Raw genomic sequence first — 24,404 nt, 5'->3', positions numbered from 1 at the left:
TATACAATCTTCTAAAGACTAAACAAAAGCTGCAGTCAGGAAATACACAATAGAAAAGACAAACCTCAAGCTGTGGTATTTCTGAATGAATGTGTCTCCATTTCTCTCTTAAAGCATTTCCAGGTTTTTTTATAAAACAACAATACTGTATCTAGTAATGGGATAGTCCAATCCTCAGAGAGTTTTAAACAAAGAAAGAGGCAAAAAAAAGAGGATATTTCAAGTTCTCACTCTCACATGGATGGCTTCTTCTAAGGTGAACATTATTTACACTTGAATACAGTATGTGAGATTGTAAATCAATTTCATGATTCTCTCTGAATTACTGAAAATATTTAGTAATGTCTTCACTGATGTCTTTGTTTTAAAAATAACAGAAATATTCCATTTTGAAAGAGGAACTTCTCCTGTGTTGTCCTGGAGAATGCATAAAAGTTTGGACTCTAAATGTCATTCTTGTAAAGGAGTTTTTCTCAACATAGAATAAACAGTTTATTCGAGTTTAAAAAGAAAAGGTATGAGAAGGTGTAACCACTTCAACACAGAGACTGGATTGCCAATGTTGAATTGTATGCAGATGGAGCAGGACAAGCAGAAATTCAAACCAGTGAAAAACAAAAGTGAAGCTAAGGACACTGGCTGGTTTCATGGACAGCAGCTAGATCTGCTGGTGACAGCTCAGCATTTTGGTTCCCAGTTCCTTTTCATGCTTCAAGGCTTCATTTGCCTGACACATTTGCAAACAGCTGTAGCCTGGTTTCAGCTGGGATACAGTTAATTTTTCTTCTTAATAGCTAGAATAATGCTGTGTTTTGGATTCGGGATGGGATCTGATATGAGAAGAATGCTGATAACACACTGATGTTTTCAGTAGTTGTTAAGAGATCACGGACTCTCCAACTCCCCATGTCCTGTCTGGGCGCAGGTGTGCAAGAAGCTGGGAGGGAGCACGGCCAGAGCACTGGACCCAAACTAGCCAATTAAATATTCCATACCATGTAATGTCATGCTCAGTATATAAAGGAGGGGCAGCTGGAAAGGAGGGCGCTCTTTCTCACTACCAGGAATGCGATGGTGGGACCTTGGTATTTTGGGATCACTAGCTGGGAACAGGCTGGGCATCAGTCGGTGGGTAGTGCGCAACTGCATTGTGCATTGCCCATTTGTTCTTTCTATGATTTTGGGTTTTTTTCCTAATTTATTACAATTATTAAACTATTTTATCTCAACCTACAAGCCTCCCTTTACCCCTCCAATTCCCTCCCCACTCCCTGGGCGGGGGGGAGGGTGAGTGAGCGGCTGTGTGGTGTTTGGCTGCCGGCCGGGTTTAAACCATGACAAGCTGGAAACAATTATGGAAGGGAGCCCAGCTGCTTCTCTGAAGTGTCAGTGCTACAGAAGAAGACACGGAAAAACCAGTAGGTATTCCCAAGTTGTAGGCATGCCAGAGGGATGGGAGCTCCGGAGGCCACTACAAGGCCACAGCCAAAGAGAAGTGGTTGGAGTAGAAGGGATATAGGAAGCTGGGCAGAAGATACACCAAAGGAGGGCACGGGGTAGTCAGGAGCTTGGAGTGGTAAGGAGGAAAACCATCACATCATAGTCAACAGGAATGAGATTCAGCAACAGAACAGCCAACTGGGAAGGAAAAAAAAAAAAAAAAAAAAAAAAAAGAGCCCTTCAAGACTCAGACAGTATTTTTTCCTGTTTGCCAAATTATTTTTTCAATCAAGCCCCTAATTGCTTTACTAGCAATTCTTTTTCACATTAAGCAGTTTTAGTGGGCATGGGCATACCATATAGAGTCAGGGAGAGCAAACAGCATTGTTATGAACTCAGTTCATAACTGTTCAGTGTCTGTAAGGCATTGTCACCATCAACTCTGTTTTGCAAAAACACTTGATAACTGATTTTCAGTTTCCCCACCACAAACTTCATTTTAAAAATAGACAGAAGGAAAAACTTGCTGCCCACAGAGAGGCAAGATTAATGCTCAGCAAGTTCCGATCAGGTTCAGAAAGACACTTGCAAAGCTATCTGGAAAATACTTGTACTTTCTCATACTAAAAAACCAACACACCTAGGTGCACACCTAGAACTAAATGTTTCTCCAGGATTTTATGCAATGTCATGCATTTATACAGCTGAACAATTCAGAGCAAGACTGCTCGTAAGGAACTGTACATGTTATAACCCCAAGCGTGCGTCTTCATGCAAACTTATTTGAGTGTCTTCATTCATACAGCCTTTGTCTCGCACATCTTGCGTTATCCTCCCAGTTTTTGTGAAATCTTCTCAAAATGACACCTCTGTTCTATCAGCACTGATGTCCTACTAAAATAAGTATGGCCATATGAGCAGATAATAGTTCATCCAGTTCAAATTCCCCCTTCTGACAGTGGCAAATAACAGACGTTCAGGAACCAGGATAAAGAACAAGCAAATGTGCTGACTGTTCTCAGGGTACCTTCCCTGCTTCCAGGAATCAGCAGTTCAGGAACTTTTTGAACCAGGAACTTCATCTGTCACGGTTAGCTTGTCGAGTTTAATAGGTCCCCAAATGATCTGCTTAAGGTGCTTAAACGGAGGCTTCACACTTACTAAATTGGATAAACTGAATACCTCCCCTTTATAACTGGCCCAATTTCCAAAGGAATGGAGCTGCTTTATTAGTTACCTTCCCTGTGGGAGCAGTAAATAGCATTTAGTACTATTCTAGAAGATATTCACTTACTATGATGCCTCAAGTTGGATCCAAGTGCCATATTATTTTCAGCAATATTATCCCATCTTTCTGTATAATAAATCTTGTAGGGAACTTGTCTGAAAACAGTACATGACAAATCTGCTTCAGATATTGTGATAATTTGAAGAACCCAGGGAATTTCCTGCTGCTGTTTAATGATACTGAGGAGACCATCAGGAAACCTACTGTCCCCACAACTATTTTAAAACAAAAAGAGTGCAATTAAAATAAATACCCGCTGATGCTTATGTGCATGAACCTACAGAAGAATCATGCTGAGAAATGAGATATTTCAGTTAAAGGAGTAACAGGGCACACTGAACACCTCTTTGTGGATCTTTCTGAACAGATCTGGACAGATGTTTGGAAAATGAAGGAAATACTGTATTTTGTTATTTCCTGATGGATAGGAATAAGGATTGATAATTGTGTCCACTGCTGCTTTGAATGCCAAGAACAGCTTTGGTGGCAAATTGGTGAGGAAAAATGCCATTAGCACTGAAATCAAAACAAGGCAGCTTGGAGTCCTGCTTCCACAGGAACCTTTCAGAGGTTCCCCCTGTGAAACCAGTTGGGTTTTTTTCCCCTGAGAATGTAAAACTGGAAAGAGCACATGGGATCAGCTACACCCAGTCTAGGGCACAGGCACAGTCTCACTCACCCCGATTCAAACACTTGCAAGTGATGGAGACTTTGTCACTGACACCAGTCTGTGCTGGGCTGCTTCAGCCTTAAGCCTGACACACTGTCCCCTGGAAGAACAGCATCAAATCTCCCACTGGCTTTGAAAGACAAGAACAACCCGTCACCTGTCACCACCAGGAAGTCTTCCTGATGGTAATCAGCTTAAAGAGTTGTATCCTAAATATACTTCACTCTGCTTACTGGTCTTGGTGAAGCTCCCCAAAACACTGCTGCTTCTCTTGAGGTTGAAGAAAGATAAGTCCTTATCTCTGAAAAGGGAATGCTGCTGGCCAGTCCCACCAACTTACTAGGAATTAAAACTCTACTTTAGTACACTGGAAAAGCACTTGTTTTAGCAAAATTTTAAGAGCAGATAAAATTTAACAGCTTCCTGCAACAGAACAGCATGTGACTCAGCCACTCCAGCTCTGCCTCAGCTGCTTACTTTCAGTTCCTCATTTTAAGGAATTGTTTACATGAAATAAAAGTTTCAAAACAGAAAAGAAACCCACTGTTTAATCTCAGACCAGATTAAAAGATTCTTCTATGCAGAAGGATGCCTTTGTCCACTTCTGCAAAGGAGTGAAATGGAATACAGACTAAAGAGAGAAGCGTTTTGCTGAGTCACAGTAACCAGGACTATCTCCAGCCTGCTGCGGATCATCCCCACCCAATAAACAGCTTTGCAGGGAGGGGACAGAGAGTGACAGTCAGGACAGCATTGCCATTACTTAATTTTCAGAGAGGTTTTGCAAAGTAAGTCTAAGGTGCTAAATTGGACTTGTAAAACAGCTCAGCAGAAATTCTGTGTCAAGCAATGCAGTCAGACTTACACAACCTACATCACCTGTCTACGGTGAAGAACTATCATATGTCTAGTCCATAACTGTAATTGAAAGCAAAACAGGGAGGAAAAAACCAACCAAGCAACCAAACAACAGCAACAACAAAAAAAAAAAAAAAAAAAAAAAAAGAAAGAAAAAAAAAATGCCACAAACGGAACCAAGCAGCTACAAAAGACAAACTTAAAATCCTTGAGAAGCCTGAAAGACAGCCACAGCAAGTCAAATAGCTCCTTGTAGCTTTGTTTTGGACTGGACAAAACTGCAATGGTCTGCTCACATAAGCTGCACCTGAACCCAATGCAGAGAGAACTGCAAAATTCTCCTCCACTGAGTCATCTAAATAGACAAGACACCAGGGTGAAGTGCTTTCAATGGAAGCATCTAAATCTGAGATATGAAATAATCATAGATGAGCACTGAGGACTTCCAAATATGTGAGTATGAGAGGGAAATAACTGAAAAGCAAAAATACTGAATAAACCACACCATTTGAAAAAGGCTGCTGTTACGTGGTGTGCATGATGTGCCAGCAAGAGCATTGGTTCTGTTAAGATTATCTAATGCAGAGAAAATAAATATATCCTGATGTCTGAGTACTCAAATAAGCACGAATTTTCAGCACAGCACTTAAGAACAGTAGTAAGTATCGTGTGGCATGGAGACTACCGTCAGCAGTAGTGCTTTTGCTGTGACAGAGGGGTTCAGAACAACCCCCCATTTTCAGTGATCCAGGGTCGGTGGGATGCCCTTGCCCATACGCATTGCCTTTCAGGCACCTTCTTCCACACCAGATGAATGCAGTCACATTGTTTCAGATATTCGGGACTGCAAAAAAATACAAAAGTGTTATTATTTATGATTATCTGTGGCTTTCAGTTACTCCGTGGTGCCAGAGGAGGCTCAGACCAGATGCTATGCAGAGTGGATGAGGCCAGTCAGAGGAAAGTGGTGAAGCTGTGAGCCTCTCTGCACTGTGTGGGCTGCAGATCAGCGACCGCTTGCTGGGTCAGATGGCTTTAGCTGTGTAAAAAGTCAAGATCAGAGATGGCATTTTAGACCCTGAAAATCAGTGACGACCTGATGTGAATGAAAATTGGTGATATGAACCCCGCACAGGTTTTCTCTGGGTTGGATGATGGTAACAGTTTCTCCTTGTCTCTTTTTACAAAAGAGAGGTACTTCAAAACTGTGTGGTTGGATTTGTTGCTCAAACTTTCCTTATCACATTTTATTTCAGTCTCGTATTTAAATCTTCACTACTACTCTCTCTTGTCAGGGCTTGCATTCAAGCTTCAGTGATCAACTCAGTTATAATATAATGAAAACAAAACAAACAGTTACACCTAAACCCAGGCACACTTCTGCAGAATTACACAGTTATTCTTGTCTCCTTTGCCCCAGCAGTACTATTTGGAAAACTTCCTCCATGTATCTTCTTTTGCCAGGCTTGTGGGCAAGACGCAAGGTACGCAAGGTTTCTGCAGAACTGCATTTTGTATAAAATGGGTTTTCTGCAGAAAGTGTGCTTCTCTCTTCCCTCTTCAGTTTTGGTTTGTTTTTTTTTTTTTTTTTAAATTTGTGTTAACCATTCTTATCAAGATAGCCTTGAAAACATGAGTTGAATATAAGTAGATATGGTACTTCTTACTGTCACTCTGTAATCCACAAATGATTTGTAGAGGGCTAAAGTTCTTCATGGTCTCAGTAGACTGTTAATGTGGAAAATTAAAGTCGCTTCAGTTTTAAAAAGTACTTAACTTCTTAGAAGGCAATTAAAATTGCATTTTACATGGCAATTTATTAAAGCACTACTAATTTTTTCAGCAAAGAAATGTGACTGTCCAGACCTCCAAAATGTCTCCAGCTTAATCTTCATCAAAAGAATATGCTAGAAAAAATGTTTATAGTACAAAGGATTTGTACATATATATATATAAAATTAAAAATTGCTTTTTTCTGCAGCAACAAATTTGTATGACAATGCAATCATAGCAATCACCGAATGACAAGATCTTGTCATGTAAGTCATGCATAATTCCTTGAAGTACAGGAGGCTTTGTTTGAAGATTTCTATCACTGAAGATAACATAATGTCTTTGCCCTTTGACCAGTGTTGGTGGGATCTCTCAAAAGTTTCTTAATGTTCTGAACTTTGAACTTTGTTACATGTCTCCTTTTTCCCATGCCCTGACACACAAGCAACATATCACCTTCAAAGATCAGTAATCTGTTTGTTTTTTAAGATTTTTTGACAGAAAGCTTAGCAAGAGCTCCCAAAAAACCTGACCTCCACAATGACTACATGCGCTCCTTTAATTCTTCACGCGTTAAGGACGTCAGTAAACAAACAATACAAACTGCAAAGCTGCAGCCACCCCATGCCTGTGACCTTTGTGAAGTCTGTTTACCAGCACGTCACTCAAATTTGTGCCAACGTGAATATTGGTGACAGTGGAGAGAGGAAGCTAGTTTGTCATGTGTTCTGCTATTTGAAAATGCTTCCTTTCAAAGGATAAGCATCACCCAGCTAATTCTAATCCTAAAAGTTCAATCACATCTATTGCTTTTAGTTCCCCTTGCAGGTGGGACTGAGAACAAGGAAGGGCCAAATCTGTTCCAGTGCACCTGTATGAGGGGTATATGTTACCTCTTGCCACTAGCAGACACTCAGGAGCAGGCTTCAAGCTCTTGGACAAAATTAATCAGGTGCTTAGAGGTACCCATCTCACACTGCAGTCTTGCCTTCAGCATTGGCAAGGCCACAACCGCTGGAGCCACTTGGCTCTCCAAACCCAAGCCCAAACTTAAACACAGTTACTGGACGCAGGAGGTCCTAGTGTTTTAGCTGTTAGCTAAAAAGTGTTTTGCCCAGCAATCTGAGCTGTACTCAGAAGCTTAAGTTCATGAACAACATGTTCTTCAGCACAGATGGACCTAGCGAGAGACCTAATGGGGCTCTGGACAACATCCTTCTGTGGAACAACATAAACTTCCCAGAGGCTTAAAATCCCTTCTTCACCGCATCCAAATAAGTGTTAACGGCTGGCTGAGTGACCTGACCAGCCCCACTCCTGTAGCAGCCCATTTGTGTGTAACCCTCACATGATTGTTTTTGCTTCACCTTGTGACAAAACACTGTCACAGAATGAATCGGACTTTGTCCCTGGCGAGGTCAAGGAAAAGGACAATACTTTCTACAGTTCATCTCAGGCCAGAGCCTCACTTTTTTTTAATCACTCTCTGTCTGTCTATCTCTGTGAGCAGGCCTGTATGTTGTACCAAACGAGCTCACCATCTCAAGCAAATAATCAAGGCTGCTGAGCTTGTACATTGGGCTGATCCTATGCTAAGAGACACATGACAGGCCAGTGTTGTCCCTAAATTTGGAACTGACAGACATGTCACATGCCAGTGCAACAAATTAAAGCTTTACGCAAGACCATATGACCCATGTTACAGTTAGTCTGGCTTACAAATCAGTTTATGAAGGAACTGAATATTCACAAAGTTATTAAACTGCACTTCTTTTAAGAGGGAAAATACATTAGGAAGCCTTTGAAGCTTTGATGTGATTTTAGCAAATACAACTTTTTGCTGTATATGTAACTGAAAATCAGTATTTAAGACTGAGAGAAGGTCCTTTGGGACTCACCAACTATGTCACCTCTCCTTGTTGTGCCACACCTGCGAGGAGCCAGAGTCATTAGTCAGTGAGACTTAAGATGACAGTGCATCAAAGAGAAGTAAGATAGAAGGGATACCTTGGTGCCTGTCCCAGAGCACTCCACCTCAAAGCAGAGAGAAACCAGTATCCTTAACCCAGCGAACATCCACCATCAGTGAGCAGACAAGCCTTCTGTAGTTTGTACAAAACACATCTGAAGGTTTACAGCTCTGATACCAAGGCACGCTCCCTCTGTTGTGTCCATCAAGATGGATAGGGGTCATATTTAAACATCACAACTGTGGATCTGCACCAGCATGACCTTTCTTGTTGAGCCAAAGCATGTACCACAGCAGCTGTTCCAAGAGTCACGGGCCACCACACCTTTCCCCTGACACGCCGCAGCAGCTATGTCAGATTTGGAGAGAATGAGCCGTGTGGAGACCAGCTGGTGGCTAACAAATGTTGCTTTTACACACCCTGACACGCCAAGAGCATGTGGAAGGGGAACCGCTGTAATAAAACCTCTAAATCATGTCAGTTGAGTGCAGAAAACACGGAAGCATAGAGCAAGAGCTGCCCACAGCTTCTTCCTCCGGCAGAGCGGGGCCGTGGCGGACCCCCGGGCAGGCTGACCCCAGGGCCCGGCTGAGCTCCGGGCAGTGGCACCCGCGGCTCCGGGTTCCCCAGAACGGTGTCAAACGAGGCCCCGCTGATAATAAAAGACCGTCGTTGCGCAACCCGCCAAAACAAACTCCCGGGCGCTGTAAACACTGGGCGACTGCTGGGGGGTGAAACGACGGAACTGATTTGTCATGATTCCTAGCAGCAACCGCGGCGTGGGTACAGGCACCGGGGGTGGGGGAGCTGCGTATGTGTGTGACCCTTCCCTTCCCCTCCCCTGAGGGCTGCTCCTCAGGCCGCGGAGCAGGCCACGTCCCCCCGCCCTGCCGAGCCCCGCGGGGGCCGCCGCCAGGCCGGCCATTCCCTCCCGCAGCCGGCGGCCCGCCCAGCTCGGCCCGCCCGCCGCGGCGCCCCGCCCGCCCGCCCGCAGGCCGCGGCGGGGGGCGGGGGGGTGAACCGAGGGACACCGAAGCGAGATGGCGGCACCCGGCTTCGTCCCCCTCGGCTGGGAGGCGGGGGGGTGGGGGACGCTCCTCCGCTGAGGGACGCGGCCGTCCGCCTCGTCCCGCCTCTCGGTGTCACGGCGTGACCTCCGCCGCCGGGGGCCGGTGCGGGGCGGAGGAGAGCGGGCGGCGGGGGCACCTTCCCCCGGGCAGAGCCCGGCCGAGGGAGGCGGTGGCGGGAGGAGGCGCTGCCGGGGCCCGGCGGGATCGCGGAGGGCTCGCTGATGGTCTGCCGGGCAGGTAGGGGCTGTCGGCGGCCGGCAGGTCGGGTGTTCCCCCCCCCCCCCCCCTTCGCACCGTGAGTGATCGCGTTGTGTTTTCTGGTGCGCAGGATTAAACCCCGAGCGCAGAAATGAGGAAGGTTTTGTGCGTGGAGCCCGTCATTTTCATCTACATATTTGTGTCTTCCTTGACAAGCCCGCTGGTGCAGCAGTTCATCTACCGGCGGCTGTGGGAGGAAGAGTACAACTCCACTTTCGTAAGCGATAGCAATGCCACTTACTGTGAACAGAATAAAAGTAGCCCGGCTTATATAAAGCAGAAGGTAAGAAGGGAAAAAAAAAAATAACAATTGTAAATAAACTTGCAGCCAGGAGGTGCTGTCTCGGCATAACCTCCTTTTATATAACCTTTTATATAGGGAAAAGCGGTAGTTTTGTAACCTGCTGTCACTTTACTGCCTCATTGCACCTGTGTTGCGCTGTAGGTAGTTGTAGTGCTTTAAAGACAGTGATTTGGCTTCAGAAGGGTGCTGAGATAAACTCATTTTTTAGCAGCAGTTGAAAATCGTCATAGAGGATTGGGCTGACATTACAACGGGTACCTCCTCCTGCCAGTAGCGGTTGTGCATGTGCTTCTGAGCCATCAGTTGTCTTTGTGTCTTTTGGTGATCTTTGTTTGTAAACTTTAGCAAATGTCCTGTAATTTTCAGGAATAAGGTCTGCTTTAGAATACATTTATTTCAGAGGGATTACAAGAATGAGGAATGGATGAGATTAATTTTTATTTTTTAAATGTAATTTTAAAATGTGACAGAAAAGTTTTATCTGATCTTTGCACAATCAGATACAATTGATGGTTTACCATTCAGAGTGCTAGTCTGCCTTGTTGAAATACAAAGACGACAAGATGACAGCATCCCATGGTCAATTACATTTTTAGCACTTTTTCATATTTCAGCATGCTGGATAGCTAGTCGCTGATTGGAATCTCTTCTGTTGCACCTCCAATGGGGTTTTAATGCTACACTTAAGCAGAGCTAACTACAGGCTGCCAGCAGAAGAGATGATCATACTCCCTTTTTCCTTTCCCCTCTCCCCCATGTTGTATCTCACAGTCCTGCAGTTACAGGTTACAGTTTGTATTTGATCGGGGCACTGATTCAACAGCAAGCTCATCTCTTTTTTTGAGTTTGTTGCTTTTTGAGTGTTGTTTTTTTGATGAAGTAGTGCTCTGCTCTGTCAGTGTCCTGCTCTCTGGTCACACAATTGCTGTATCTAACATGGGGATGGCACAGGGAACACATTTCCAGAAGAAGTACAACAGAACCATCCTTGGCAACAACAACTAGCAGTTAGCTTGGATTAAGTGGAACATTAAACCACTGTAGGGTCAGAGAAGTAGATGGCTCGGATTATAAATTACAGAGAAGATTGAGTTATGAAAACAGTCAGCTGGCATTCCCCGATGCTGCTGAAAAGGTGGCACTTGAAAATTTTTGGCCACATCCCAGATTTGAATCTCTGATTCTCTGCGTACGTACAAGACTGAACACCTGAGCTTATCTGCCTCGTTTGTCATGTATAAAATAAAGTTTTTAATGGTACATGCTTCCATTGAAGTTGATCAAGTAAATAATTCTGGATTTTTAGTGTGGAGTAGGTTCTTCCTCGTGTGACAGAAGCTGGTCTGAGCAGAAAAAATGAAAATAAAAAGGTCAATAGAATTGTAGTCTAGCATGCCTTCTGGGCTAACCCATCAACTGAGGAAGGTAATGGTATGCCACCCATTGGAAATGATTTGGAGATAATAGCCATTTATTGTCTGAATAATGTTTGTATGTTATGCCCCCAAAGTGTTTTCTTTACTATTAGCTCCCCTTTTGGTGCTGTGTGTGGGCATTTTGTCACATGAAAGGAGAAACTCTAAGAAAATCATACCTGGGGCATAGAGTTGTAATTGCAGAGCCCATCAAGAAACCTACATTTCACAAACATTTCTGCACTTTGCATTTACTAGAAACCTCTCCAATTCAACCTGATTGTCAAATTGTGATCACCTATGGTTCAGGATATAAGACTTCGTAATTCTTTTTGCAAAACACTGAAGCTGAGTGCTTAATTTCAGCTGAAGTTTAGATAGCATCTCTGATTGATGTGGTGGTGAATTCACACATTACAGGTTTCTCGGCATAAAGGTTACAGAGTAATTAACTTGATATTTGAGAACATGAATCCTTCAAGACAGTAGTTGAATAATGGCCAACAGAACTTCTTTGTTTCCTTTTCCTGCCAAATTTCAATTCCCTCCATTTAAATGATTGCCAGCAGGGCATGACCTTTTGAACAATGATGCTCTTGTCTGGATGGCTTGCCACACTTGTTACCATAGTATAATAATGTAAAATGTGCAGAACACCCATTAATTTCAGTGGAATGTGGTCTCTGTGCTGAGTAACAGTCCTGTGTATGGGCCAAAGAGTAGGTCCAGTAGCTCAGTCCCAAGACTTTTCCTGAGGATACGTGAAAGTAGATGTTCTGGATTTTCCAAGACTGACTTAGGTTAACAGATGTTGTAAATTTTGCTGTCGGGAGTGTTCCCAACAGGACCTGTTTGGCATTGACTTTTAAAAGAACCCCTCCCTTAATAGGTAATTTAGTATAAAGTCCTTCCGTTCTGAGAATGCAGAACCTTTATGCTAATCTCACCTATGTCAAAGAAAAAAGTAAAAGGGAAATTGAAGACAAAAATCACTTGGGCCTGCAAAAAGTAGAATACAGTTCAAAATGGATGGTCTTTGCAGAATTTTGATTGATTATTTTTTACAATTTGAAGGAAATCAGTCACTTTAAAATAAAATTAGTTCAAAGGTAATTTGAATACAAGCTGAAGCATTCCAGTCACTGGCTTGGGTAATCCGTTTCTTAGCTCGGAAACAGCTATATTGTTAATCATTAAACATTATTTAACATCCAGTTTATTTATTATTCAGTCCATGCATTCTCCTTTGCTACCTAGTAATATTTTTTAATTTTATGAGCCTGCCAGTTTATCATGTAATGCACATAGTTCAGCCTCAGGCACTATGCTTTTTTATTACTTTAATCCTTATATAAGTGAATTGCTTCTTGATTTTCATTTTAATTTTGAAATCTGTGATTTTGAGAACTATGGGCATATTTTCAGAACCATGAACAGTTTTATGAATCGTGAACTTTTTTTCAGAATAGAGTGAATTTGCAGATTAAAAAACTAGACCCTTCTCTTCAAATTTATCTAGTTCCATTGATCTTAATAGTTACATGATTTTGAAGCAGCTGTGGGTTTGACCTATCATTTTCTGTATTCCTTTCCATTGACTTTATAAAAACGTGAACTGGGCAGTTGAGTGCTCTACACGCTAAATGGAGTTTTTGTGTACTTTTTTGTTTTAGTCTTGTCGTGGTTTGGGCCTGGTTGGCAGCCAACCACAATGCAGCACCTCTCTCTCCCTCCCCCTCTGGCAATGAGAAGGGACAGAGAGCCAGGCTTGGGGTTCGAGATAGGACTGGGATGGGGAAAAATTCCCCTTTATGATCACGAGCAAAAGGCAGACTCGTTAGGGGAAGAAAAAAAGAACATACATTTATTACAGACACTAACAACACATAACAGAGTAGGAGAGTGAGAAGCATTGCCACATCTTGAGAACACCTTCCCCCCACCCCTCCCTTCTTCCCAGGCTCAGCTCTGCTCCCGATATCTCTACCTCCTCCCCCAGTGGCGCAGGGGCAGGGAATGGGGGGTGCAGTCAGCGCTGCCACTTTCTTCATCTTCGGTGAGGGGAGTGTCTGGAACTTGTTCCTCCTGCTCCATCGTGGTCCCCCTCTCACAGGAGACAGTCCTCCACAAACTTTCTCTGACATGAGTCCCTCCCACGGGCCGCAGCGTTCCCCACACTGCTCCGTCGTGGGTCACCAACTTCCTCCGACTGGATTCCCTCCCACGGCTGCAGGCCTTCCCGAGCTGCTCCGGCGTGGGACTCCCCCACATGCTGCAATCCTCCCAGTGCTGAATTACAGCAGAGGGGCTGCCTTTTCCCATGAGACCCCGGCCTTCTTCGGGCACAGCACCTTGATTATTCCGAGCGGGAGGCACAGGCCATAAATCAATGTCTGCTCCACCGTAGATCTCCATGGGTGGCAGGGGGGGGGCCGCCCTGCCGTCTCCCCACAGGATACAGGGGGGTCTCTGCTCCGGCACACCTCCCCCCTCCTTTCTTCCTCCATTCCTCCACTGACCTTGGTGTTCACGCAGCTGCAGCAACTCCTCCTCACCAGTCCCACTGCTCCTCACCACGTCCCTTCTTAAATACGTTATCGCAGAGGCGCAGCTGATGGGCTCAATTTCCCAAACAGAAGTGGAGCTGACTTGGAGCCGGGGGAGCTTCGAGAAGCTTCTCACAGGGGGCCACCCCGATAGCCCCCTCCCCTGCCACCAAAAAACTCCACCACTCACTCAACCCAGGGCAAGTCTTCTCATCAGTATACAAGAAGTCATGTATGTCAGCAAGGTTTTATGGTCATTTGTGTTATCTGGATGTGTAGCCGTGTCATTTGTTTTGTACACCTACTTGCAAAACAATGAAACCCAAGCCTTTGTTGTTTTAATCCTCCAGTTTAACACTTCATTATGGTTTGGTGATAATATTTGTATTGTATTGTTAATGTGGCTTGAGATGATATATAATAACGTAGTTTTATTTCTAATGTATTAGCATTTATTTGACACTCACGTCTTTGAACCTGATGATCCTAGTAAAGAAGCAATGCCTGCAACTACATAGAGTTCGCTTTGTCAGTAGGGGAGGAGTTAAAAAATCAAATCAGAATATCATTTGCCATCTTGGTTTGTTCAGTCTTCATGGTTTTGATCCTTCCAGGGTGACAACAGTGCTGGCCAGTGGACAGGACATCGTAAATCCTAAGGTAGTCAGACACCATAAGGGAAGAGAGCAAAACACTCCAGAGCGCTGGGGATCTTGAGAGCTTTCTTTGAGGGCCTCAGGGTCAATTGAATTTTCCTGTTGCAATAAAACCTGATATCTTGTAAACAAAGGAAGGGGTTGAACTAGAAACTCATGGTCTTTGCCTGTAAATAGTATAAATATGAATTTGTAAAGTATTCAGCAGCCCTTAAAGTTGCCCAAAGCACATTCCTGGAAATTCTAGGGTTTTTTCATCTTTCGGTTGCTACTCAGTCGGGATTATGTTAGCTACAGAGGAAACACCAGAAACGTAGAATTTAGATGGCTTGAATACAGGCTGAGAATGTCTTGGGAAGACTTAACGGCTGTACCTGCTACTGCACGAAGAGTGCAACCCCTGCCCAGATCAGTGTGATACCTCAGAAAACTTGAAGAAAACTTCCAGTGACTTTATTCTCTGCATCTGAAAGTTTATCTTACAGAGTTTAAAGGGTTTCTGTGAAGGAAGTTACTTCCTTTTCCCCTGCTGCTCTTCTGTCTGATCGGGTGGTGGTCTTTGAAAGGACCGTGGTGGCTGCTGGCTGTCTAGCCTGCATCAGCATATTACAGGCAAGATCTGAATTAGCTTGCTGAGCGCCATTGAGTGGCTGGCTTCGTAAGGAGATAGGGTTGGTTTTTTTTTTTATTGACTTTAGTTATTTTTTTCTACAGCCATTCACGTTCTGTTAACTGGTTGTTTTTCAGCTACATTTGATTTTTATACTTCTGATAAAAAGAGCACAGAAATTTTTCCCATAATGGGCGTTTATGGTGTATTGTCATAGAGATAGCTGCTGTTCCTTATGTGAATACCTGCTGTAGCATATCGATAGAGACATCATTGATTTGGACAGTTTCTGGACTCAGAACTTTCCAGTGTTTTAAAAATTAGTTAATTCACATATCTGTGACTCGGTATTCTTTTCAATTATGTGTTTCACATTTTTCTTATTACTGTTGTTATTATTATCAGTGTTGGACATTGGGATGTCAGAGCAAATGTCAATCTGTTTACTCGCACAATGTGCTTGCTAGTCAGTGAATTGTTTCTTGTAGCCCTCTCAGAAGGATTATTTGGGAGGAAAAATGATCTCCTGTGAGCAGGGAGTGTGGGGTGTGTTCCTCAATCAAAGACTGTTTTACTACTGGTTTCTGAGAGATGAAAATAGGCCCAGTGTCCTTTTGCCATACCCTGTACTGAAGGCGATACAGGATAAGCACCAGCTCTTGTAAATGCATGTTTAAAATAATTATTCTCTTGTCTATTGAAACTTGTCTGTTGAGAGTACTAGTAAGACTATAATTTAAGAAATAAGTTTTGACTTAAAAGGTAACAAGGGATATTTGGGGAGTATTGAAAGTAAAATTACAAAGGCGGGAGTATTTGAATATGCAATTCCTTTGTATTAGCAATTACTGTAATGCATTCTTATAAACATACAGTAATGTATTTTATTATAGCATAATACATTATGTCATATAATCTTATATTGTATGATGTTTTATAATAATTTATAATCTATGAACATGTACTATGCTATTATATTGCATGCTACTCATAATATAAGTAATATTAGTGTAGGGGTTTTTTTAACAATCTGTTACAGTATTTACAGTTATTTTTGTTTTCTCTTTGCAGGCGGTTCAAGAAAAAGCCTCTGTTTTTAATATGCAGTTGGACTTAACTGGGGCAGTTCCCAGCCTTATAGTTGCTTTTGTCATTGTAGCTAATGGGGATCGCCAGGGACGCAAAAGGTCTTTAGTTTTACCATCAGTGGGAGCTTTGATTGCTAAGATTTGCCTCACTGTGATATCACATTTTTCCTTATCACTCTCTATCCTATTTGTGGTTGCATTTGTTACTGGACTGTTCGGGGGTATGGCCACTCTCCTTGGAGGAGGCTTTGCTTTTATAGCAGATGTGTGTCATGATGAGAAGCAGAAAACAACACGAATAGCTGTGGTGGATTTGATTTTTGGGGTTGTATCTGGATTGGCAGGATTGTCATCTGGCTACTTCCTAAGAGGAATAGGCTTTACATGGACATTTGTGATAGCATCTCTGCTTCATGTTGTTAATATTATCTATATTATCTTTTTTCTGGAAGATACAGTAGGCACATCTGAATTCCAACATGAGGCATCAGTATCATGCAGAGAACTCCTTAGAGAGACATTTTCTGGAGTGTACATGCTTTTTAAAACTGCCCCTCGTAAAAAGAGAATTTTAATAATTGTGTTACTTTTTACATTTATGACTTACTTGTTTACTATGATTGGTGGGAGTTCACTTTTTACACTGTATGAACTGGATGAGCCACTCTGCTGGAATGAAGTGTACATTGGATATGGAGCAGCTGTGTTCACTTCTGTCTCTCTGACCAGTTTTTTAGGAGTTTACCTATTTTCTAAATGTCTCAGAGACATTTATATTGTTTTTATCGGGATATTTTCTTACATTGGAGGAATGGTCATGGCTGCCTTTGCCAAAACTACCCTGCTCATGTTTTTAGGTGAGTCCAGAATCAGTTGTTCCATTGTCAACAATATATGTGAAAATACTGCTATGTTATCTGTAGTGAGTACAGTTGGTAGATATTGGACATGCTGTCTTGAAACAGTCATAGAGAGGTAAAAGATACAAGGTTGTTCAGACTGATTTAGGACTGAATTAAAAGATGAAGGGTTTGGAGAGAGAATGGAATTACTTGCTTATGATTTGGTTTTAGTGCCATACAGGTATATTGCGTTTATTAATTACTCTGTGCTTGGATAATTGTTTCTCAGTGCACTTCTAATTTGACTTTTCTATTGTGTTTTGCTATTTGGGGAACTGGGCATTCAAAAGTATATGACTAATTCATTTGTAAACCCTGAATTTTTATTATTTCAATGGCTCACGACTGATTCATTGCTTTGCAGTAAGAGTGCCATCTTTGCTCTGCTTTATGCCTATTCCTGTTCTCCGATCCATGCTGTCAAAAGTGGTTCTCACTGGTGAACAGGGTGAGTAGAATTTCGTTTTAAACAACACAATAATATGGTATTTCAGAACAGAGATGCAGCAAGATTACCTTTAAACAATCAGATATGTATTGGTATTTTAAGACTACTTTTCTTGCAAGATCCATAAAAAATGACCCTGTGTCATTATATAAATAGCTTTTGATTCTGAATTTAATATAAACAACATTGCGTTTAAAAACTTCTGCAAGTTTCAACCTTCAAGGGAAAATAAAAAAAAATAAAAATAAAGACCATGGGGAGCCAGGAGCAGAGGAATGCTCAAGATTTATACAGATGTGATTTCACAAGTGCTTCTATGTTCACAAGATTTTGACATGCAGTAAAGATATTTCTGTTATTTAGTCGATGTTCCACTTAATAATTTAGAAAGGTAAGCTGTAGGTGGTCAACCCCAAAAGCACTTGAAAACAATTAGACTTGGATTGTGAGCTATGTAGGTGGTGGCTTCACGGGTGCCTGTGACTACTTAAATGTGGCCCCAAAAAATAGAACACATTACTTCTCAAAGCCCTTTTCTTATGGAACACTGGAAAAAGCTTGTCAGGACTCAAAATGTGTCTCTAATATCCCATATTTTGCTTTTGGGGAGCATATATTTTCTAGAAACGTTCTCCTGAGTTAGTTGTTTTTATTTTTTAGAAGGCTTACCTTTATACACTAAAACAAAGATCTCTTTGTACTTAACTGTGCTAACACACCTCTGGTTTTGCAGTTACTTGGCATTCTTCAGGGCTTTGGCTACTTGAGTAGTTTGATACAGGAATCAGGTTGCCTTTTGTCATCCTTTTCTGCTTACCTATTGTTATTTTGTTTATGGTCACCTGAGTATGAATGAGGCTTGGGAGAATATGTTCAACAAGACATTGATGGGATCAACTGCCACCCCAGTGGGTAGTTCAGTGCAAAAAAAATGCTCCTTTCCTTTCAAAAATGAGAAGGAGATGGTTATGTGCTGAGCCAGCAGCCTTTGTTGGATCAGAGCCTTTTCCGCATATAAAAATGGAGATTAGAGAAGGAGGAAACAAGAACGGGAAGAGTGAGAATTGAGAGGAGAACTGGAAGAGATAAAGGATGGAGATGTGCAGAACATGGTTAGTGAGGATGAACAGTTTGAAATTCATGTGATAAGCAGATTCAAGAAAATAGGTACAGTGACAGGATAGTAGCAAAGAAAAATAGTTTCCATCAACAAAATATGGTGGGTTTTTTTTCGTTTAAAAACCAAGCCTTTGGTAGGAGTCCCCACAGAAGACACTTCCATAGCAAAGACATATGATGCTCAGGTGCCTGTTACTTGCAGAAATACTGTGGATAGACAGATCTTTCAAAATAAGTTTTAAAAGGTCAGTAATTTGAAGGGGTTTTGGTTTTATTTTTTTTTCTGTTGGTAATTCATCCATTTGTTTTTGGCAGGTGCTGTGTTTGCTTGTATTGCCTGTTTAGAAGTCGTGACCGGCAGTATTTCACTTTCCGTTTTTAATACTCTCTATGCAGCCACTGTTGCATGGTTTTCAGGCTTTAGCTTCCTCCTGTCAGCAGGCCTTTGTCTAATTCCACTGGCTGTCCTATGGTAAGTATGGATCAGGAGGGTGCTTCTGGCTGCTTTTGCCAGTAATTTCTGACATGAGTTGAAGCTGACTGGTTTAGCGCAGCTCTCAAACTTCAATATTTCCTACTGTGCTCTGGTTTCACGCTTTTTCTCTCTTCAGCACCAACCCCCCTACATCTTTGCTGGAGATTTCCCATCACCGGTCCCATTCTGGCCCAGATCCAACCGCCTCCCCTCAGCTCCGTGCTGTGAACTTGTCACTTCATTCCCCCAAACCCGAAATCTACCCTGAATGCACTACCAGTGGGATACACCACACCCATGACGGAATGTGTACGCCTTCCCTTGGTTTGAGACCTTTGCCTGGTCTTTCTTAGAGGAAAGCCTTTCGCAAAGAACAAGGGTAACAGATCGCTTGAAAGGCATGAGCTTAATTTTGCAACATGAGCTCTTCTAGATGCTAATGAGGGTTCACCCAGTGAATTTAATGGAAAGCCATCTGTCCTGGTCCTTGGTCACGGGTACCTTGTGCCCAGTGCCATTAAAATCTGTAAAAGATCTGCGCTAACTTTAAGGCCTATATGAATAAAACTTCAGACATGGTTAAAAAATATGCCTCTATAGTATTTGCATCTCATCATATCTAGTGACCATCTAGTAATATTGATGGTGAAATATCATTATTCATGAGTATTCACAAAAGCAAAGTTCACTTTACATTACTTCCAATATAAATCCTGTCTTTTTAGGATGGTGGAACATAGATCTAAATGACAGAAGGATTACTTTTCATTGGATAGATTTATATTTAATGGGGGAAAAACTGTTTTCCTTAAGAGGGTGGTATTCTTGCTGGAGACTTGGATGTTTTTTCCTAACGCTTAAACTTTACCTCAGTCACCTTTTATCTCTGTATTAGCTGCATTTTAAGTTTTAAATTGGCAGTGGTAATGCTGTAAATTTAGAACATTTCACATGATTTCAAGTCTGTGCCTGTCTCACTACAGTATTTTTACAGTCTGTTCAGAGAAGCTGCAGTAACAGTAACTTAAGACTAAGGTAGTGATGGGTCTCAGCCCTGAGGGAATTGAAGCGAAAGGATCTTGGGGATGTGTGGAGAACACTTTTCAGTAGAGTAATAAAAAATTGCGGAATTCAGTTATATTAACAAAGGATGAGTAAACACTTGTTTTATTAAATGTTATTTTTAGTTTATTTCAGTGCTGTGTGGTAGAGAAAGTTTCTGTAAAGGAAGTGCTCTCTTCTGTGCAAAAAGTAACAGGTATTTACCATCAGTTAGTCCATCCTGCAGTCGGGACTGTAGTCCATCATCACCATAAATTTTTGACAGTTATTTTTCTTTTCCTTCTGTCATTAGCATCTCAGATACCCCACCCTTTGAATAACCTTCCTCTAAAACCTCTCTTTTGAGAGTATCATGCAGTGTTGTTGTTTGAGAGCAGGAGGAGTAGTTGTTCCAGTCTGTAATAAATCAGGCATAGTAATTTAATACTTAACCAAAGACAGCAGCAATGGTATTGTGTAATAAGGGCAAGTACTGTCATTGCTTTTGTTTACTGAGGTGTGTCAACAGCTTTTGTGCCACAGAAGATGGCTGTAACAGAGCTATAGAGTGTGTTTGTTGGTGCATGCTACACTTAAACTGGCTCAGCTAAAGATACCTGTCTTATCTGTGTCTTACAGCTGGCTTTTGTGCACAAGCTGGAACGGGGAGGACTTGGCTCTGCTTGTACCTGAAGAAGTATCCAGCATAGAGAGCACTGATAGTTGAACAAAGGATTCACCTACCTGGGTTTTCTAACCTGACATGCAGTGGCAGAGACCATCACGTCATACAGAGACCATAGAGATAACACAACAGTTGCAGATGCAATCTCAAAGTGACCCTGCAGCAATAAGCACTAAATTAGTAGCACTTTAGATCCAGTCTCTTTTTAGCACTTGAATAAAGCTAACTCTTATACTTAACTACGCAGATAGGCTGGCAATGGAGATTTTAATGCTGCTTTCAGCATGAAGAAAAAAATAAGGTAGGATGATGCTCTTTTCCCACTTACCCTTTCTCAGGTTTGAGGATGTCAGCTGTGGATGGTGATACATCTTGTATTATTCTAAGTGGAGTGACAGAGATAAGCTTATCAACTCAGAGGGTGCTGGCAATTCTGCTGAAGCCAGTGGCACTCATGCCAGCTGAGGATGTGGTTCACTGTGTACATCTTAAAAGGCCCGTCTTAATGGTAAAGGCCCCAAACCTGTCTAAAATTACTGAAATAAAAGGTAGTTTTTTTCAGAAAGTGGCCAAACTGGAGGCAGTACTTGCACCTGCTGTAAGTAGACTTACTGCTCTGAAGTTAGCAGAGTGTGCAAGTTTAATGTATGATGTGTGGACCTTGCCTGTGACTTAGTTCTTAAAATGGATTTTCACACAGAAGTCAGAAAACTTCCAGCTTGCAGAGTGTGAAGCTAGGCCTATGCCTACATTTTGCAGAGGCCATATTGCACATTTATTTTTATCATTTTCCGTATATTTGGGACTGCATGCAGACACCTCTATTTTTTGTCCCATAGCTATTTCTTGTTTTCTAGTTAAGTTGGCTGTTCTTATCTTAAATGTTTCTTCCATTGAAAGGCTGTAATAGCATTTCTTTTCAGTGGATCTTTGATTATTTTTTTAACAACCCTGAAATGAGGTGACCAAATCTGAATCATGCATCTAATCATCTTGCACTGAATGCAGCATAATTTATGAGCACTTGAACATCATTTCTCATCTTCAAAGCACTTTACGAATGTTATTAAGAACCTCCTTTCATAATAGATATTATCCTCCCTGTTCTAGAGAGAGAGAGGCAAACAGAGAGGACAAGTGACTTGCCCAGGGCCACAGTGCAAACTGCTGAGACTGCCAGACCTAGGAATCAGTTTCTGCACTGACTCTTCAGCTTCTTGCTTGAGATCTTTAAGCAGAAAATATCCAGAGAATTAGCTGCTGGAATGCACAGGGCAGCAAAAGTGTAAATATAACACCCTGTTAAGGACCACTCCCACATTGCTTTTTTCAGAGAGAGTTTGGCAGCCAACGCTGTTGTGATCCCTTGAAGTACAGGTAGGTTGTACGTGACTCTCTTCCCCCAAAACTGATTAGGTAGAGAAATTAAATAATGTAAAGCGGTTGGCATTTACAGAAGGAAAATTCGAGGAAAGCAACTAAGATGTAGGAACTGACTTCACATGCATACAGCATAGGATAAAAATTAAGATGGACATTGTACATGCTGTATGATCAGTGATTTGCTGACAGCCTTTAATATCCACCATAGGAACAGAATACTTCTGCAGAACTTCTCAGTGGTACTCCACCAAAAAGTGTTGGTACCGCATCATGATGATACAATACCAGCAGCCTGGTCTAGTGGAAGGTGTCCCTGCCCGGGGCGGGGGGGTTGGAGCTGGATGATCTTTGAAGTCCCTTCCAACCCGAACCGTTCTGTGATTCTGTTTGGGTCTGTGATCCTTCTTGTTTGAACAACGCCATTGTTTTCAAGCTATGCATTGTGATCACTGAGAAGTTTGGAAAAGGGTTCAAATAAGGTAAAAAGAGAGCTTATGCTATCCAGAAGACCACTACCAACCCATCACTGGTGCAAATAGTGGGGTTTATCCAGCACAGGGGAAATGAACATTTACACAGCCAACAGCTATAGCCAGCTCTTGCACTTGTCCTGACCTACCAAGGCTGATGTCAGCAATTAAAGATCGTTAGCTTTTCCTAGCTAGTTTAGACACCAGCCAGTAAATAAAACTGCTTAACTCTCCTCCCTTGAGGTGCACAAGCTGCTGCCAGCTTGTTGAAGTAAGCTGAATTTTCCAATAATCAGTGGGTCCAAAACATAATGCGTGCTTTTAGAGAGATTAAGAAAACACTGATGCAAAGGATTTCAGCACAAAGATTACATTGTCTTCCTTGCCTCTTCATTATGCACTTCTGTAAGGCTTTATGAAGTTCACTGTTTCATACAAAACCGCCTGGAAAAAGTAAAGCAAATTAAGAAGGGCTGTGTGCCTTCAGTGCACACCTCTGCCAGCCCTCGGGAGCAACAGTTCCACAGAGGCCCTGTGTCAGGCCAAAGGAGAACAAGCACGTACACTTCAGGAATGGCTTTGTTATGGTTTGATTTTGCTCTACAAAGTACTTGGTGTTTGCAGAGTATTTCGGGTAGACACAGCATTGAGAACTGGTTGTAAATTGAGGTCAAAACATGAGGGATATGAACTGTGTTTTTGAAGTGCCTAGCACAGTACAAGCTGAGGAAAGCAGGTACTAATGTGCTTCCGATTAAGTCAAAATCTTCCTAGTTTATAATAGTTGCTCTATTTGTATGTAAGTGCAAATCATTAACAGAAATTAATAATGAAGTTTGGTTTTTTAGACTCCATGTTGTATGTGTAGTTCTTGCTTTGTTTTTTGACAAACACTGGTGGAAGAATGTTTACATAAACATAAGCAGCAGCACTGTGGTACAGTATTTTTTTGTGGTCATAACAAACAGCAGTGCAGGAGGACGTGCTTTTGCCTCTCTCCCGCACTTGGGGAGAGGAAAGGATGCTGCCCAGAACATCAGCACCAAGGGGAGGTGGGGAATTACAGAGCAGGGACAGCACTGCTCTCTGCAAGTAGTCAGTGGGGGGCCTTGTGTCGCACCCGTCAGACCAGTGGATCTGCAAGCGCCTTCCCTGGCCCAGGCACAGCTCGCTGGGGACACCTGCTTTACAAAAGTCACATTGAAAAGCAGAAGAGATGTTTGGGGTTGTGAAAAGAGGCTTATAGCAATATTGCTGCTAAAATTATCTACAACAGAACACTAAGTGCACTTAACTGTTTAACCAAGTCATTAAAACCTGCATAAAGACAGTTCCTGTCTTAAAAATACTGTTTCAAGCTCCCCACCTATGACAAGATATGACATCTTTTGAATCACAGACTTGGGGTTTTTTCTCCTAATATGCCACATCATATTAGCTGCCTTTCAAGATTTATATAGGAGACATGCACATGCACGACATCAGGAAACTTGTTACAACCCTGAATTTAATAACACCCCCCCACACACACTTAAGCACACAAAAAACTACACCTTTTAAAGGGGCAGGCCCTGAAAGGTTAAGTATAGGTGTCTCATTCCTCCTTAGTTAAGATCTGATTTTGGTAAACCCACAAAAAGTTGTTTCAGTATTTGTCATCTAGTACCACTTCATGTTCTCACTTCAGCAGATTTAGTAGGCACCATATTAATTCTTCATCTCCAAACACTAAAACACCTAGATCTAGGAGTGCTCTTCTGGATTATGCTCCCAAAAGAATTTTAAAACACCTCTTTAAACTCCAAGCATAACTTGCTTCTGCTTTCATAAACCAGAATATCCTCTCAGAGACACCAATGAAGACATTCAAACCTTTAACTCCCTTACAGCAATACTTCCAATTTTATACCGAAGCTCATGATCAACTGTCAACAG

The 24,404-nt window shown here is 42.2% G+C and overlaps 1 protein-coding gene across 4 annotated transcripts; it reads left to right on the top strand.

The window, feature by feature from the left end:
- Nucleotides 1-9,026: 9,026 nt before the first annotated feature.
- Nucleotides 9,027-23,404, top strand: SLC46A3 (solute carrier family 46 member 3). 4 transcript variants are annotated; one of them, XM_042792078.1, is made up of 6 exons: nt 9,027-9,171; nt 9,398-9,610; nt 15,930-16,803; nt 17,213-17,296; nt 18,731-18,887; nt 20,571-23,404. In XM_042792078.1, the coding sequence occupies exons 2-6, from the start codon at nt 9,419-9,421 to the stop codon at nt 20,656-20,658; spliced, it is 1,395 nt and encodes a 464-aa protein (XP_042648012.1). In that variant the 5' UTR covers nt 9,027-9,171; nt 9,398-9,418; the 3' UTR covers nt 20,659-23,404. The 4 variants fall into 4 exon arrangements, 3 of the variants coding, with proteins under 3 accessions (XP_042648012.1, XP_042648011.1, XP_032838765.2); XM_042792077.1 differs by lacking the exon at nt 9,027-9,171 and adding an exon at nt 9,178-9,306; XR_006165277.1 differs by lacking the exons at nt 9,027-9,171; nt 20,571-23,404 and adding an exon at nt 18,144-18,408 and having other exon boundaries at nt 9,178-9,610; nt 18,731-18,771.
- Nucleotides 23,405-24,404: the final 1,000 nt, after the last annotated feature.

The sequence above is a fragment of the Tyto alba genome, unplaced genomic scaffold, assembly GCF_018691265.1.
Source record: "Tyto alba isolate M040663 unplaced genomic scaffold, T.alba_DEE_v4.0 Super-Scaffold_2, whole genome shotgun sequence".
NCBI classification, from domain to species: Eukaryota; Metazoa; Chordata; class Aves; order Strigiformes; family Tytonidae; genus Tyto; species Tyto alba.
The sequence above is the reverse complement of the archived record's forward strand: the minus strand, read 5'-3'. Positions and strand labels throughout refer to the sequence as shown.